The sequence below is a fragment of the Antennarius striatus genome, chromosome 12 (assembly GCF_040054535.1).
Source record: "Antennarius striatus isolate MH-2024 chromosome 12, ASM4005453v1, whole genome shotgun sequence".
In the NCBI taxonomy this organism is placed as follows: domain Eukaryota; kingdom Metazoa; phylum Chordata; class Actinopteri; order Lophiiformes; family Antennariidae; genus Antennarius; species Antennarius striatus.
Window position 1 is genome coordinate 13492733 of NC_090787.1, and position 17086 is coordinate 13509818.

General features: G+C 38.9%; 1 protein-coding gene across 2 annotated transcripts; it reads left to right on the forward strand.

Annotated features, from left to right (window-relative positions):
- Positions 1-14: 14 nt before the first annotated feature.
- On the forward strand, positions 15-15288 carry hat1 (histone acetyltransferase 1). 2 transcript variants are annotated; one of them, XM_068328556.1, is made up of 12 exons: positions 15-147; positions 2197-2338; positions 3271-3342; positions 3472-3547; positions 5150-5270; positions 10227-10403; positions 10911-11032; positions 11644-11748; positions 12107-12213; positions 12732-12883; positions 13328-13444; positions 14667-15288. In XM_068328556.1, the coding sequence occupies exons 2-12, from the start codon at positions 2332-2334 to the stop codon at positions 14835-14837; spliced, it is 1227 nt and encodes a 408-aa protein (XP_068184657.1). In that variant the 5' UTR covers positions 15-147; positions 2197-2331; the 3' UTR covers positions 14838-15288. The 2 variants fall into 2 exon arrangements, with proteins under 2 accessions (XP_068184657.1, XP_068184658.1); XM_068328557.1 differs by having other exon boundaries at positions 64-147; positions 2200-2338.
- Positions 15289-17086: the final 1798 nt, after the last annotated feature.

The following is a 17086-nucleotide window of genomic DNA, read 5'->3' on the forward strand; positions in this document are numbered from 1 at the left end:
ACCCGGTTCAGGGATGCTCTGCCGTGACAGGCGGGACGACCGTGTCAGCAGATGTGTGGAACCGCAGGGTGTGTCGCGTCTGCGTGGGTCAAACGAGGACACGGTTCAACTGGATGCAAGGAGCTTTAGCCCCATCGGGTTTACTGGGTAAATGTAACATTCATCAGTTGTTTATAACTACCAGATCAAATTCAGAAGTTTTTTTTATAATAGATCAATACAATAGATATTACAACTTAAAATGCTGTTTTTACTGTTATTAGACTATTACAGTCTGAAACAAGAACTAATGCAGTCAGAGACTGCAACATCCCGCGACACGTCTGAATTCAAAATTTTACCCTGACCTACTTGCAAAGGTCAAAGATCAAAGCTAGTGCTCTGATCTACATTCACAGATCAAAGCACTAGCTTTGATCTACAGTCTTACATTGGCCTTCTCCCTCGTGTTTCTTTCTTATCCAGTTCCTGAGTGTACAAAAGTTAAAATTTGACCTTGACCTAGTTTTCTCAAGGTCCAGGTCATCATCTAATTTTCCGCCCGCCCCTTTGCTGCCCGAGTAATGTGCTTTTTGTTTCATCTTTCTATCTGCAACGGTTGAGAAGATATTTGGTGGACTAACGAACGGACAGACAGACGAACGGACGGACACTGACAATTGCAATACATCACCGCTTTGAAGCAGGATGTAATTATTCAAACTAGTAATAAGACAAGCATTTCTAGTACTGTACTGTGCTTTATAGAGCAGCCTTGTGCTGGAATTTCTTGCAGCAAACACTGCATAGCCAGGACCCAGCATTTAACAGTGGTCCTGGGGAATCTTAGCCCATTAGAATGGGCTAAGATTCCCACCTTAGGACCTGAGACTTTTCTGTGTAGAGTTTTCCCTCTCAATTCTAATCCCACAATCCAAAAACATGCACTATATAGCCTGTAGAGTGTAAATGGTTGCTTGTCCTTTGATGTCCATGCAATGAACTGCCAACTCATCCACCTTGCTTCTCACCCAATGAGAGCTGAGATAGCCTTTTTTTATTACTTTTTATTATAAATGTTTCATTTAACTCACAATTGCTGAAACAATTCTGAGAAATAAAAACATGAAAATGCACATTTCTGCTAAGAATAACAAATCACTGTACTAGCTCAGCAAAAAATTATATTCTCTATTAACAAAAAAACTTAATGCAATTAATGTTGGTATAGATGTTGATTCATCCAGGTGAATGTAGTCCTTGAAATTAAAAATGCAGTTGCTTCAATTTTTATCCTGAAGGATCAATACAGTTAAACTACATTTTATGCACCAAGCTTAACTATTTCTTTATTAGCATTGACCTTTGATTTGACCCTTGACCTTTGAAGTGAAATTTGTTCAAGAAATATGATGCACTGTATTGCCCAAATAATAACTGACATTTTAGTTTGGTTGATATTTGACAATTTAAAACAGTGGGTTAATGAGTTCATATTTCATTTTCATTTTAATCACCAAAAATTCACTTGTCAATGCTCCAAAGTTTGAATTAGACAAACCGTTCAAAGAATATCTGGTTCACTTCTATGAAACATTGATTTCTTGACTGTAAAAGCCGAGCAGACATGTAAAATCTAAACACTAAAGTGAAAATAGTCCATCTGACATTGTATGTTATTTCAAACAGCCTTTGTCATTTTACTTTAGATTCACATTACCATTCTGAAGTAATTCAATTCTAAATTCCTGCCTTTATGTGACACAAATCTCATTTTTTAGGCCACAAAAATCTCATGTTGGCCAACATATGCCCGATATGTGGCCAAGTTACTTGAATGAGAATGGTGAGATTAAAATGAATGTGGCCTTTAGCAAATATACATGAATGAGGTCTTGCATAATCAGCCAGTGCTGGCAACACACTAAAACAATGAAACAGATTAGATGACACCAAAATGCACTTTGTCATCTGTTCATAATAAAGACTTTGCCATCCAACATAGAAAAATATGCATACATTCACTGATAGAGGATCTATTTCGACATACCAAGAGCTGTTTACAAGTATGTTTTATCTTGACAATGACATGGATTACTCCTACAAAAACATATCAATATATGCATTATTACTATTTTAGGAGCTAACATGTGGTAAACTCGGTATTTTTTTATGTATGTATTATTTTCATATCCTCGCATTTTGTTTCCTGTGAAGCAGTCGTGACGTCAAACTGTAGTTAAAATCTCAGGAAGCCGTAAAAGAACTACATCCTGTTTCCACACGGACCCGGAAGTCGTCCTGATTCCGCGGGTCTTTTGGGACAACAGCTTCGCACAACAGTGAGGAGAAATGGCGGGTAAGTGCCAAACCTCTTTGAGGTTCGATTTGAGCGTTGTTGCTAAGATTCCTTTTCACCAAAAGTGGACGTTGGTCTTCTTTTAAGGTTGTTAGGGTTGTATGTTAGCCTGTCATCTGTTCAAAGCGAACTAAGCTAACGTCATGTTATAAAACACCAATGGAGGCCTGCCTGCTAACGGCAGTAGCATGCTATCAGACTGTTCAAGAATGAGAACCAGGCTTTCAAAGAGTAAAGAAAGTGTATTTATTCCTGCCACGTATGAACTCAGAATTACGTGTTTCGCTTCGGGTGTATTCCCGAAGCGAAATATATTTTAACATTCTTAAGTTGATAGAAAGAGCTGACATTGACATACATTTTTAACACCCTTTGTAGTGCATTTTCATTCATATTTTTACCCCAGAGAACGACTTTTAGAGTAATCGTCCATGTACTGAGCGTCGGGTTGTAGAGTTTCATGTGTTACCTAAGTACTGCTCTGCTCATCAACATTCACGTTATTTATGATCCGAGCTCCTGTTGCCACGCTGTCATTTTGAGCACAGAATGTTTTTTCTTTCAGCTCTCCTTTAAGAGGAAATGTTAAGTAGCCTGGGAAGCCATTCTCATTGATAGTATTTTCAGGTTGAATTTAAACTAGTTTGAATAATTCCCAATAACTGAAGTGTTTATGGCTGTTCTGCCAGAGGCCAGCATCACTGTTGGTGTGCTGAAAGGATCAAAATAATTTAACTTTCATAATGAATTTGTGGAAGTAAAAACTAAAACTAGAATCAAAATCCTTTGAACAGTTTCTTCATTGTGTCACAGAGTTAAAACCAGGTCCAGAATATCACTTAGACCTAGACCCTATATTGATAGATGGACAAAAAACAAGTGTGGATGGAGGTCACAGCGACTAGTTTCAGGATGTCATGTGTTTTCCTCAGGAGTAAATGCCATGGAGAAAAAACTGGCAGAATACAAGTGTGACACCAATGAAGCTGTATCATTGAAGCTGGGTATGTTTTGTTTTATGGCATATATCTTATAACTGAATAGGAAAAATATGTGTGTAGTGAAAATTTCATATGATTTTAACTTCTCTCATTTCCCACCTTAAATGTTTGAATGCTGCGTTTCACTTCCAGTTCGCTTCCCAGAGGATGTTGATGATGATAGTACTACATTCCATCCTGAGTACAGCCACCAGCTTTTTGGAGACGAGTGGGTATTTTTTTTATGATCATTATTGTTCCATAATGATGCAGAAACTAATATCTTTAACTTTGCAAAGAAGGGAATCTTTAACTTTTGGGTGTTACTTTCTGATTATCCAAATATTAAATTAACAGAAGTTAGCCGCCCGGCAGAGCAAATGTAATTATTGGCCTTAGGGATAAAACAAGCCTGACGTGCTTTTCCCATGGGTATCTGAATGAAGAAGTAAGAATTTGTTCATTGGCATTGGAATATGTGTAGATTAGGGTTCTAATTTAATATTTAAACCTGTGAAAGGTATAAATACAGGAGAGATTATCAGAGAATGACGGTTGACAAACTCTAATTTGATGTTACCCGCTACATCAGTGGTGAATGTGGGTTAGTTGAATTGGTGTCACTTTAGCTATAGCTCTACTCTTTTTTTTTTTTTTAATGAAAGGGGTGTGTTTACCAAAAAGTCTTTATAGTGTTTTTTTAATTCACCCTCTTATATTTTGCTTGTGAAATCACAGTGATGGTAGTTGCATGTCAAGTACATGCCAATGCAAAGTCCTTTTCATTGTTTTCTAGTGGATGTAAAGACCCACTTTAACTCTTGGATGCAATGGAAAGTATTGCCATTGAACCTCAGCAGGACTGCGTTATCGGCAGTGACACCTGTGTATGTGTGTAGGATTACAGTTACAAGTTGTTCAACTCTAAATTGTGTTTCCAAATTATTCCAAACTAGAATTGGTTATTTTTGGACTTTTGCTGCAATCATCTCAAAGTAAACTCTGTAATTTGGACATTAATTAATTCAGAAAGCATAATTGCTCATAAAGCTCAATCATGCAGTTGTATGATAATGAAATCTATTTTGCAATAAATTACTAATTATATAGCGGGAAAGGAGCTTTGTAACAATTTGTCAGTGTAACTGGGAATAGACTACACAAACTGGATTACCCTGCTGCACCTCTCACTATTCCTCCCTGCCTTTTATGATGATTACCAAAAAAACATAAATGGCATTTAGAATTATCTACCATTGACTGTGTATGTGGGGGACGGTTGTTGATGGTGTAACCTATTAAAATGATGTAAAACACAGATGGGTTAGGTACCAAAGAGGTTCGTTCACAAGCTTTAACCCTTAAATCTAATTTTTATAAAATAAGATGCCCTCTGACACATTTGTCAGAATTATTTTTAACATAAATTACATATGTGAAAGGTCTGAATCTGGATTTTTTTTTCACATGCAAAATGCAGATGGATGTTTCTAAATGTTGAAATCAGGTTTTTTTTGGAGGAGGTATCAAATTTATGATGTAGAAGTCCTAAAAGCCTTAGTAACTATTGAGCAGGGTTTTTTCTAGAAATACTGTCTCAAATATCAACCAATGATGATACCATAGTGGGTTACCTCCAATGCAGGAACACATGACACATTAAGGCGATATAAGGATAATCAGATTTTGTTCCTGATATGAATCCAACCCATAGTAATCTACATGGAACTGCTACTTCGTCATTTTCTGCTCATTATTCACTCTCCTAGTAATAATATACTGTATGTAACTTTGTTAGGACTTGTAATGACTTCAGTCCCATTCTTTGCAGTGAAATTGCTTTTGGATACAAAGGTCTCCAGATTCAGCTCTACTACACTGCTGGAAACCTGAGCACCCTCTTCAAAGTGAAATATTCTTCAAAAGTCACAGAGGTGTTTGATTGTGTTGAGGTAGGAGAAGTTTTTGCTGCTTTAGCGCCATAGATAACTTGTGTCATCATTGTTCACTGTTCTTGTCACAGGTTGAAGTTCAGGAGTCTCACTTCTCTTTTTATGGCATTCAGTTTAATATAAGATGAGGGGTGAATTGTTGGTGTTTGCGTTACATTTTTGTGTTCCACAACTTTATGAAATAAAGTCAGAGTATTCTTCATGCATGCGCTCCAGACATATTTGTTTCAGTTTGCTGTTTATGATCACAACCATCCATGAACTCCCAAAACCAACAACTATTCTTCTTTTGCATATTCACAAACAAGAAGTCAATATGTGAGCAGCTATGTAATGAGAAAGCCATTTTCAGAAGTAATAAAAATTTATTCTGGCTAAGGTATAGACAGTGCAACCGAAATGATTTTGTCTTAAAAGGCACTCTGAATCCTAGATGTATTTTGTTTTATTTATATTTGTGAAACTTGGTTGAGGATGATCAACCCAGCTACAAGACATGCAGAAAGAAAAAAACTGAAAATGAGCATCTTCCAAAGTCAACTTAATTGTCAAACGTACCATATATGCACGACATAAAGCACAGATGAAATTGCAGTCCTCTTAGACCCACGGTGCAAACAACACAAAGTATGACACGAAACACAAAGGACGGTAAACAACAGTCTATACACTTTCTAATCCCTTAAGGGTAAAGTGACGTGTGTACAGTCTTTTCTTGGACTCTTGAAAAAGCAAAATATTGTTCTATTTAGGAAATTGTAAAAAGATGTCTGAGATTTTGGATTGACACCTAATTATCCCAATAAATTTGCAGCCATCCTCTTCATCACTGAGACCTGTGTCTTCCACACCAATGGTAAGACAGAAGGTGATTTCCCCAAGAGTTCAAAAGTTTTAATGTTGGTGCGTTTTGACTTCTACTGTAAATGAAGAATTTCAGTGGCTCCATCATTTCTCAAGCTTTTAGTTTGTTTACTTCCCATTATTGTGAGAGAGGTATCTCTGGAACCTCTGTTTCCACATTTGAAATCAGCCACTTGGATTGCAGGATTAATCAATTTGACTTTAGTTATCCATGGTCACTTTGACCTTACATCAGTGGTGTCTGTGATTATGATATCCCATGACCCTATCCCATGAGTTGAATCCGATCCATGACTGAACTCATAGGTCAAACAGCTTGTAAGCCAAACAACTTTTCCCCATTTAAAATAACTGAAATAATTTTAATCCATACCAGCTTTGAAAGACAAGGTCCAAACCAACTAAATTATGAGAAAAAAACAGATTTTTTAACAACCAATAGACATGCATACTTGACCTGTGCATAATAATTATGTTACAGAAACAATCATAAATTATGAAAAGAACTGCAAAAGTCAGACGCACTGCTTAACTCTGCGACGGTGAACGAGGACAGCGAGACGGCTTGTATCTCAAATAACTGCCATGACAAACGGCTTGTATCTGGAGGTACTACTGTACGCATCAGTATGACATAATGCTGGGATTAGAAAAACCTTTTGAGTGTTTATATGATCAGACATCTCACTACGACTATTATAAAATGTGTGTATTATGATTTTGGTTATTTTAATCCTAGTGTGAGATTTTTGTATGGTTGTACCTTCAATTTTAATATTGTCTGACTGCTCTTAGAAACATCAATGTATGGATTGTTCATTAATCTGCATAGAATTACAGATAGGCTAAAATGAAAACCCTGACAGGGAACGACATGCTGAGGTGTCCATTTAACAAGTACATTTTGCTTAGCCTCAGCAACTCTACAATTAAATCCCATCATTAAGAAGGTTATTTTGTTATAATAAGGTAATATTGTTGAGTTTGTGTTGAAGCAGTTTTGGAGGAGTGTCAATTCAACTTCATGATCACTCTGGAAACTGTTCCCTGCTGTTTTTGTGTTGCATTTGGCGTGTTTAATTTCGTATCCACGTAATTTGTCAAAATATTAGAATATTTATAAATAGACTTTTTTTGTCATTTAAAGTTGTTTTGCTGATGATTATCTATTGTAAAACAAATTTAAAAAGACAGAGGGGGTTCAGTAAGATTTGCACCGTACTGTCAGTATTCCTAAAAGACATTTGGTGTGTTTTGTGTCTGGGGGTAAAATGTTAGTTTGGATGCCTGCTGTCACATATAATTAGTGATTTTGGAAAACTAGCAGCAGGTGGTGGCAAGAGTAAAAATGTAAAACAACAACAACAAAAACCCCACCCTGAATGGTCCATTCAAGTGTAATAACAGACACCTTTAATCAGAAGTTTAATGATTCAAGTCCTAACTTATCCAGCCTCACTGAGCGGTTATCTCTTTATAAAGAGTAGATAGACCCGTGTTAAAGATTGGTGAGTATCAATGTGATTTCTTCATTAGTAAGTTTGAGCCTTCGAGACATTATTCCCATGGAAGATCTCCCAGACTAAATCCAGATTTCCCAGCCCCCCAGTGCTCCTGCACTAATCCCACTCCTCCCTGTCGGAAGAGAAAGGTTTGAGAGGATTTAGTATGTAAGATCTAACATGAGGCATTGATTTATCTTTTTAGGTCTGTGTGATTGAATCAGCAGGAGGAGTAATCTGAAACTGTTGGATATCTTATGTTCATATATTTCCAGGGATGAATTGTTACTGAAATCGTCAGCAATCAGAATTGTGGTTGAATATGTGCAAACTGATCTGCAGTAAGATTGTCTTTTTAACTTGAGAGAAACCCATTAAAAACGAAAGCCTTTATCTAATAATTAAATATATTCAGTAGTGGCATTGCTCAACTAATGGCTTAAGAATTAGGTGAGAGTTGTGTGGCTCATTGTATGAAACTTTCAGTTTTTTTCGTAATTGCAAGACATAAGAATTTACATATCAACAGCCAGTATTTGGACAAAAACGGACAGTTAAGCAAAATACTTGTCCTGGTAGCTCCTTTGCTGGGACTTCACAAAAGGCCTTTGGCAGCTTTGAATATTTCCTGAAGCGTTCAATGCATTAAACACGTTAAAGCAAATACATGAATTACCCAGGGCCCCTATTGAGGTGGGATGATTGAACTCTTGGGACATCTGTCCTGTCCAGAAACAGCAGGAGCTCCTCTACCGGACAATTTGTCTTACAGCGAGTGGTGGTGGGAGCTGTAGTGTTGGTACTATTTGCAAACTCGCCAGGATTTGGTGTTTCTGAGGATGCACTCAAATTCTAAATGGCCCCATAGGACAGAGATGGGTTCTTTCAGTGGGGGACGGTGAGCGCCATATCTGCATTCATCTTTGGTTACTCAAATTCACTGTGCTTTAAAGTAAGAGAGCCATTAGACTTTTGAGGCATGGCTTGAAGCTGATATTCAAACTGAAGCATGATGGCTGGCTTACTGTCTGTGTGTGCCACTACTTAGAGTTCAGTGTTGACCTCTGAGTGTTCACCTTGTTAAGGGTTTGAGTGCAGCTGGTGTAGAGGTAGAGAGTGAGGGAGCAGCAGAGTTCAGGCTGCCTCTGAAGAGTGTTTGTCTCTGAGTGCATGTGGCCAGTTGGGGTGCAGTGCAGCTGGTGAGAGACAAGGGGAGTCGGACACCGAGTTTATGCAGCTGCCACAATGATAAAAGACTCATCAAAAATCACCTTTGCTTTAAATCAGCCAGAAACACAGAGCTGCTGGAGTTTCCTCAAAAAACCCTGATTTTGTGAACAGGGGCTCCGATTGTCTGAAAAGCCACCTTTTGATTATTTCTCTCATCTTACTGTAAAACATGTTTTAACTTACATTGAAGTTGACATTTAAATAAATGATCACGAAGATGGAAAAATGTGGCTGCGGAGTTTTGCATGTGGTATGGTCGCAGCTTAACTAATACTAACACAACAAATTAGATCGTTTGTATAGCTATTGTACTTATTGTTGAAAATCAAAGACATTAACAAAATGGTCCAAAGGAACATTGTTAAGTTATATTCATGTCAAACTAAGGCATCTATTCTAGAAGGCCATGCAATTTAGAGTCTAGTATGTCGGAGAGTGCTCAGCATTAAGAGACTTGTTTGTCCATGGCCTTTTAAGTATGGCCCTTGTTCCTTAGAAATTTGGATGAACAATTATAATGGAGTCATTCAGCTGCAGGTGCATTACTTCCAGTTAGATATTAGCTGATGTCTTAAAGGGAGGGGGGCAGAATTAGCAGTGTGTTGTATTAGCCTTTTGTAGTGCATGTTGTTCAGGCCTTCTTCATTTCCCAGTTTTCAATGCTGAGCAGCAAGGGTCTCTTTGCTGAAATAATGTCCATCACACATGCAAATGGTGTGAAAGGGCTGCTTAGCCAAGTGTTCTCATGTCAATCCTTGTGGAAATGGATACAATGCAAACATTACAGCTGAACTAACCGCAGGTTGCAGTGCGTAAAAGGTCCAAGTGTAGGGCCCCTTTGTCTCCGAGTCTCTTTGGAAATGCGAGGGCAAATTCATTTGATTGGGTTCAGTTGGCAGGATTAGAGGAGAGGCCTCTATTGTGGATGCCCAAAGGTTTGTTAAGTTGAGATCAATTCATACAAATTAATTTCCCCGTGAGAAGTAGTAATGCATTTATTGTGGCAACTTCATCACATATTCATGGTTAACATGAGTAGTAAATGTACTGATTTAAGTGGTCCTTTCAGCAGGCATGGGGTGTGCTGCTGCAGTGTGTGTCTGTCTGCTGTCTGTCAGCTGACAGTTTTAATTGCCTAATGGCTCTCCTTTCATTGGTACAAAACATCTAATCTTCCATTTGTGTTTTATATGACTTTTTTGTCACATACACTAGAGCAAAGTAAGGATTTTTATTTAAAATAAAAGGTCTTGTTAGTAACATTTCTATGAAAACACATTTTTCAAATATAGAGTCTTCTGGATGGTCTTATTGTTATTAGATGGTGCATCCTGGAATTCATACTCATTGTTCTCTACAGCCTGATGATGTTGAAGGGAAGATCCATGAGATCATTCCTGCTGGATTCACCTGTAACACCGATGACTTCATCTCACTGCTGGAGAAAGAAGCCAACTTCAAACCCTTCGGCACTCTGCTCCACTCGTACACTGTCCACAGCGAGGAGGCAGGAGAACTCACGTACCAGATCCACAAGGTACACTGCTGCCGGCCCAAAGGAACATTTCAATGTTAAAATTTGGCTAAGTATAGTAATTGTCTTTTTTATTTTTATTCCTTCAACATTTAGATTTTTCCTGCCAAAGGGCACCATATAGTGTGATCTAGTCTTACCTTGTGTAATGGGGGGGTAGTCACACATCCTCTGTAGGGGTTCTAAAGGTGTATATCCCATAACGTTCCTTAAATTTGTTCATTTTTATGTTTTTATGCATAATTGAACCTGTTCACATTTGCTGTCATTCGAGGGTTTTATTTTCAGTAGCAGTGGCAAGTTTGAAGCTTGGATGTATTGTAGGTTGACGTATTTGTATGTTAGGGGTTGGGGGGGGTGTTAGGATGACGCGTTCAAGTTGTTACTGATTGTAATTTAATGGCAGGACTGAAATTTAAAATAAGCATATGGTAAGTGAAAAGCAATGTAGTGCTCTAATATGTAGTCATTTCGGGACGAAATTAAACCGTTCCAAACTTTTCCCCCCAGGCTGATATTACCTGCCCTGGATTCCACGAGTATCACGAGCGTCTGCAGACCTTCCTCATGTGGTTCATAGAGACGGCCAGTTTCATTGACGCAGACGATGATCGTTGGGACTTCTTTCTTCTGTGAGTTCTCTCTTTAATTGACATCATACCCCCCACCCCACTGCCCACATCCACTCTTACCCCAAAGCCTTTATTGTGTCATTGAAAAACAAAGCCCCCCTTTGTGATGCTTGTGACCAATTACCCGGCCAGTTTGATTATATTTGCCCCATAGGAGAATTGTTGAACAGGCAAGAACTTCCTTTGTGCCCAAAAGCCCTTTTCAATTTTTTCAGGGGCAAGAGCTGAATTGAATACTGTTGTCTTTTGAAACACTGAACAATGTCTTAACAGTAAAAAGAGCCTCTGCCAGTGTTTTCTTTACCCTGGCAACTATTAATATTGACAATGGGTAAAATGGACTGAAGTGATTTTGAGAAGCTCAGTCCCTCCTCCAACCCCTTCTCCACCTCTAAGTTGCAGTACTCCAATTAAGTGCATAATGTATTCAGTTTGTAGCAGGTGTACCAATCGGGGCTGGCTGCTCTAACATGCTGACGTTGTGCGAGTGTCTCTGTGTGTGTGTGTGTGTGTGTATGTGTGAGTGGGTGGTGAGAACTGAGAACCTAAAATGGACACTGCATGGGAGTGTGCCTGTAATTGACCTGCTTGCCTTTGTGTTTTATCTGCAGATTTGAAAAGTACAATAAAGATGGGGAGACTCTCTACGCAACTGTTGGCTACATGACAGTTTATAATTACTACGTATACCCAGACAAAACCCGACCACGTGTAAGGTAATTGCTGGGGTAGCACGTGCCTTCCCATTCTTTTGTATGAAAAAGGAGAGGAAAATTATACATTTCTTTATCCTGTTCCCAAAGAGCCCAAATTACTGGCTTGTATAGCCAACTATTCACCCATATTTTGTTTCATTACCAAACCAGGGTGATTTATATCTGAAAACAACTTTATAGATAATATTTTATTTGATTTGTCTCATTGATAGATCAGTATAACAATCTATTATTTCCTGCTTTGAGTCAAAGAGTTTCAGTTCTGCTGAAATCACTGCTGCTGCAAAAAAAAAATGTGACCAATTCTGAATAAACCTATTTCCTCATTGAGTCTCTATTTGCCCTTTCAACCAAACAGCCAAATGCTGATCCTGCCTCCGTTCCAAGGAGAGGGCCACGGGGCTCAGCTTCTGGAGGCAGTGCACAGATTTTACTGTAGCCTGCCCAAAGTGCAGGACATCACAGGTAAGAATGGGATGTTTTCCTGTTTCAACAGCCTTTACAATATTGAAGAAAATATGAATTACCATTTTAATTGGACAGCCTCATTCAAAAAATGTTGAAACCTTTATCTTGAGTCATTTGAGGAGTGGAATGTGATTCTGCTCTTTTGAAACAATTCCATTAATGCCTTGAAAACAGATTAGTTGTCAATATTTTATTATTGAACCAGATATTAGATGTGGGTCATATCATTCAGGATAATACAGTTAATGTTATTAATGAAGACTTATTGTATTTTCAATATTTTGTCATTAAAAGTATGGTATTATATCATTATCACCAAAATTCCTGGAAATATTGTGACATTACTTTAGGGCCATATCGCCCCCACCTGTACCAGATACCCACACACACACACAAACGGATGGATTTTGACCACAATGCAAGTAGCAGCATGTTTTGATTGTGTCACGATTGTCCGTTTTATTACCTGTTGGAGATCAACCCTGTTTATTCTTTGCCTTCTTTGGTGTGCTCAGCTGAAGACCCCTCTGAGAACTATGTGAAGCTGAGAGACTACGTGTTGGCCAAGCTTTGTCAAGGCCTGCCGTCCTTCGCTGCAGACAAGCTCTGCCTCGGCTTCTCAGAAGACATGGTCAAAGAGTCGCAGGAAAAGTTGAAAATTAACAAGGTTTGTGGCTACAGATGCTTCTTTTCTGTTAGCAGCCAATAACCTGAGTGACTTCCATAGTTGTACAGTAAACAGCAGGAAGCACCACCTGTAATCACACTGGGCTCATGAAACATCGGTAAGGGCTTTGGGGACGTTTTAAGTTCTTCATGTTCATACTGATAGTTTCTCTGTCAATTTAGGCTGAATTATTTTAGGAAACATGACTGAGGGTAAACAGTGTGACAGTCGAAAATCAGATAGATCCTTGGAACTTTAAATTTTAACTTTACCCATTAAAACCAAACTCAGCTTTAACACTTTAGTTCTTTGGTTCATAAATGGTTCATAAATCTTCCAGTCATAGTATTAAGAGATCATTTATAACATCTTGTCACCATTGTGGTGGGATTTGAATTCATTTCCTTGTTGAAAAACATGATTTTTTACTTTCTCATTCTTTAGAAACATGCGAGGCGAGTGTATGAGATCCTGCGTATGAGGGTAACAGACATGAGTGATGAAGAAAAAGCCAAAGAATATCGCTTGGAGGTGAAGAGGAGGCTGTTTGGACCTTACAGGGTGAGAGTTTAACCCATTCAGATCTGGATTAATCCTGAGAGGCACGGAAAGAGTCATAGTCTGAGAACCAGTAGATGATTTCCTGCTTTAATCAGAAATAAGTCTGACAACTTGTCTCAGGCTGCCGTCAATCAAGAATTCAGTATTGATTCTTCTACCATTTGGAAATGTGATTTTATTACACTGTAATGGCCCGTGTCTTTCTTGTTGCTCGTTACTGTTTAAAACTGCTAGAAATTGATCTTCAACCCCATGAAAATTGATGACTAGTGCTGTTTTGTTAGCGCTACAATGGAGCTCACCAGGTGTCTGTTTTTGTGTGCTGGTGGAGCTTTTTTTTTTCTATTCACACACATGCCATTAGTCAAGATTTGCATTTCTTTGGGTGAAATAATTTTCATGAAAGCATGTTTGAAGTTCTTTGTCAACATGCTGCTACTATTCAGAGGACTGTAGCTTCACTAGTGCAGCTCTTTGTGAACTTCATCAGAAAACAGCAATTTCATAAAAATGGTTTTGTTATATTTTCATGTTTTTCAAGGCAGGTTTTATTTGAGTCACAGAGATCAACAGATTTGAGCCTGAACAGAAAGTCATAACAGAAATTCAAAGTGGCGCTCTTGTTCAATTGCTACTCTGAGTTTCTCTCTGAAACTTTGCATGGCAAAAATTACTGATTTTTTTTTGGCAGAGTAACAATATGTCACAAAGCAACAGAATTTGATGTGGACAAAACCTTAACTTAGTGAAACAGGATGTAGGAGTTTCTTGGGCGAGTGGAAGGAAAGATCTGGTGACCAGATGCAGAGTCGTTTTCCTTCCCTGAGGAGATTTAGCCTGTAGTTGAATGGCAGAAGCTGCTTCTCTGTGATTTTGAGGGGCATTTTACATTTTTGCTCTTACCCCAATTCCCCAGTGTCCATGTCTACATTCAACCATTTTTCAAGCAGCAGATTCCACAAGCATGACTGTACTTTCTTCATACAGTTCCAGAAACCTATAACCCCCCCCCCCCTTCAAAAAAAAAAAAAAACGCTTCCGGAGTCGGTCAATCATCCTGTTAAACATTTGTGAACTAACTTCTGATCCAAATGATCGTAGATCACGTTGACATGATCGCCTTGCCTTAACTTGAAACATAAGAACTTTGAGCATTCCTTTGGAGGAAGCGACCATCCACCACCTCACCTGTCTTGTGTGTGTTTCTGCTGTCAATATGCAGAAGAACCAGAGAGAGCTGGCGAAGATGAGGAAGTGCCTTCGGCCGGAGGAGCTGGTGTCCCACATGGGCCAGATGGACACGAAGGTACAGCACGAGGAGCTGGAGAAGAGTTATCAGGTGGTGGTGGAGGACTACAGGAGAATCATAGAGAGACTGGCGTCGCAGGCCTAAACAGACTCTGGAGCTTCTCACTGGACACACTGGTCTGTCCTGGCTGTACAAAGCCCACTTTACCACAGACTTGACCTGCAACCAAGACAAAGTCTCCTGATGTAACTGAGTCTCTGCTTTAATTGAAGAGTGTCACAGGCGTGTTGTGGCCTAGCTAGGTGATCGGTTGCAATGATGAAGACGAGCCTGTTTCCCAGCTGCTGATACAGATGAGCAGAGCGGCGCAGCTGGACGGGCGACCCTTCTTGTTTTTCTCCATGTGCTTAATCACACTGTGTGAGGATATGACGTTTGATATTTTGCTGGTGACAGGAGGTCTACGACTCTGCAAAGAAACCCAGCGTCTTCATCTTCTCCTTTTTTATTAAGGGCTTCTGTCAAAACAGTTCCTTCTGTGTGTTTTGATGCAATTTGGACTAAAAATAAAAAATCGTTTTGTATGTCGTTCAAATGTTTTACAATTGTGGAGAGTTATTTATCATTTTAATTGTATATAATTTTTTGGAATAGGCTCAAGGTGTTTCTTTATGTGGCGCCGTCTTAACTCTGGAGGTGATAGTACCTCCTCAACACGGCTGGTCGTCATAGCAATGCTATATGAAGGCTTTAGTGTAACACTTTGTCAATTTAAAAAAGTGAAGCAGCCTGGTAGGCATTAGGGGAACATTTGGAAACGTAAATGTTATTAAAAAATTAATGACATGCATGACAAGAAAATTCTATCAAGTTTGTAGCAAACGGTCAGAATTTATCCTCTGAGTATCATGGGTGCTTGTATTATAATTGTATGAAATTACAGTAACTTGATGCAGCATCATCTTGACAAAATATGAGGCCTACATCGTACTCACTGTAACTCAGTCAACCAGTTTTGCTTCTCAGGGCTAATGTGACAAATCAAGAAGAAACAAAAAGAATCAACTGGACTGTTTAAACGTTGTTTTACCTTGAACAATTCCAGTTGATTCTTTTTGTTCTTGTTGATTTGCCTCCACCTGGATGACAGCCTGCACAGACGTGACTGAAGAAGACATGAGGTCTAGTGAGCTAACGTAAGACCGCACACCCAGCTCCAATAAAACTTCAATACTGTACTGGCGTTCTTCCACATGCAGTAGCACTCAGTCAAGCTTTGGACATTATTGAGCTGTCAGATCTGTGAGATGAAGCCAGTGTCTATTCTCCAGCTGTCACTGCCTTTTTTTTATTAAAAAATTTTAATCAAAAGAAGCCCGTCGCTGCTTGAAGTCCTGACACTGCTTCGTGAAACTCCAGGTAAACAGCAATTTGTGTAGATTCTGGTAAAGGAATGGAGATTTTCTCTGTTGTGTAATGCCGGTGCGAATTTTTCTATTTAAGATTAAACGTATGCAGCAGCTATAATTATTGGGGCAACAGTAGCTCAGTCCACAAGGACTTGGCTCAGTAAGAAATATTCATGATGGTTTTAACCCAAATTACTACTCCCTTGTTTAAGTGATCCACCCCAAGATGCATCAAATACTGATAAGAATGCTGGAGGTGGCGCCGACCACTAGACAAGTCACCACCATTCTCCAGTGGTGTGTTTATGTACTTGTGCAGCCACAATTGCACAACAATGCCAGGTGTGCTGGCACTACAGATAGGATAAAAACGTCAGCAGCACCAATCACCACCACTGGAATAAATCTGTAATGGCATCCTGTCCGGGTGTAATAACATGAGCCTCATGCAATACAAGAGCATCCATGGAACACACAGCGTACAGCATTACAGTTGAAAGACTTGTATTTGTCATTATACAGATGGTGCAACGGAATTGGAAAGACGGATGGAGAGTTGTAAAATGATAACCCTGTTGGTTGTGATGGAAGAAGAAATCAAGAATTGTGTTGTCATTACACTTCTGCTGGTTTTATTTCTTATTGATTTATTTATTTGGTTTTATTGAGTACTCTTTAATATTATTTAATGGTTAGTCATGTATAGGCTATAGAAACTGAACAGCTCATCACTTTAAAATCAATAAATGAGCTAAAGCCCAGCAGATGATCAATAGAGCTTCATAAAGTGTATCTGTTTGCTTTAGATTCCAGATAGCTTATAAGTGCTGAACGTATTTTAACTGTTTCAGTGATGTTATTTTGTCGAGGCGCCCTCTCGTAGCTAATGCAACTTGTGCTTGCCACTGATGTTGAGTGTTGCACTAATGAGTTATTATGGTTTTCAATTGAAACCCATAATATTCCAGTATCGCTCCCGCTTAT

Coding starts and splice junctions, on each gene's coding strand:
- hat1 (XM_068328556.1), top strand. Junction 5,271..10,226: donor AGGTGTTTGATTGTGTTGAG/GTAGGAGAAGTT, acceptor TGTTCTCTACAG/CCTGATGATGTTGAAGGGAA. Junction 11,033..11,643: donor CGTTGGGACTTCTTTCTTCT/GTGAGTTCTCTC, acceptor TTTTATCTGCAG/ATTTGAAAAGTACAATAAAG.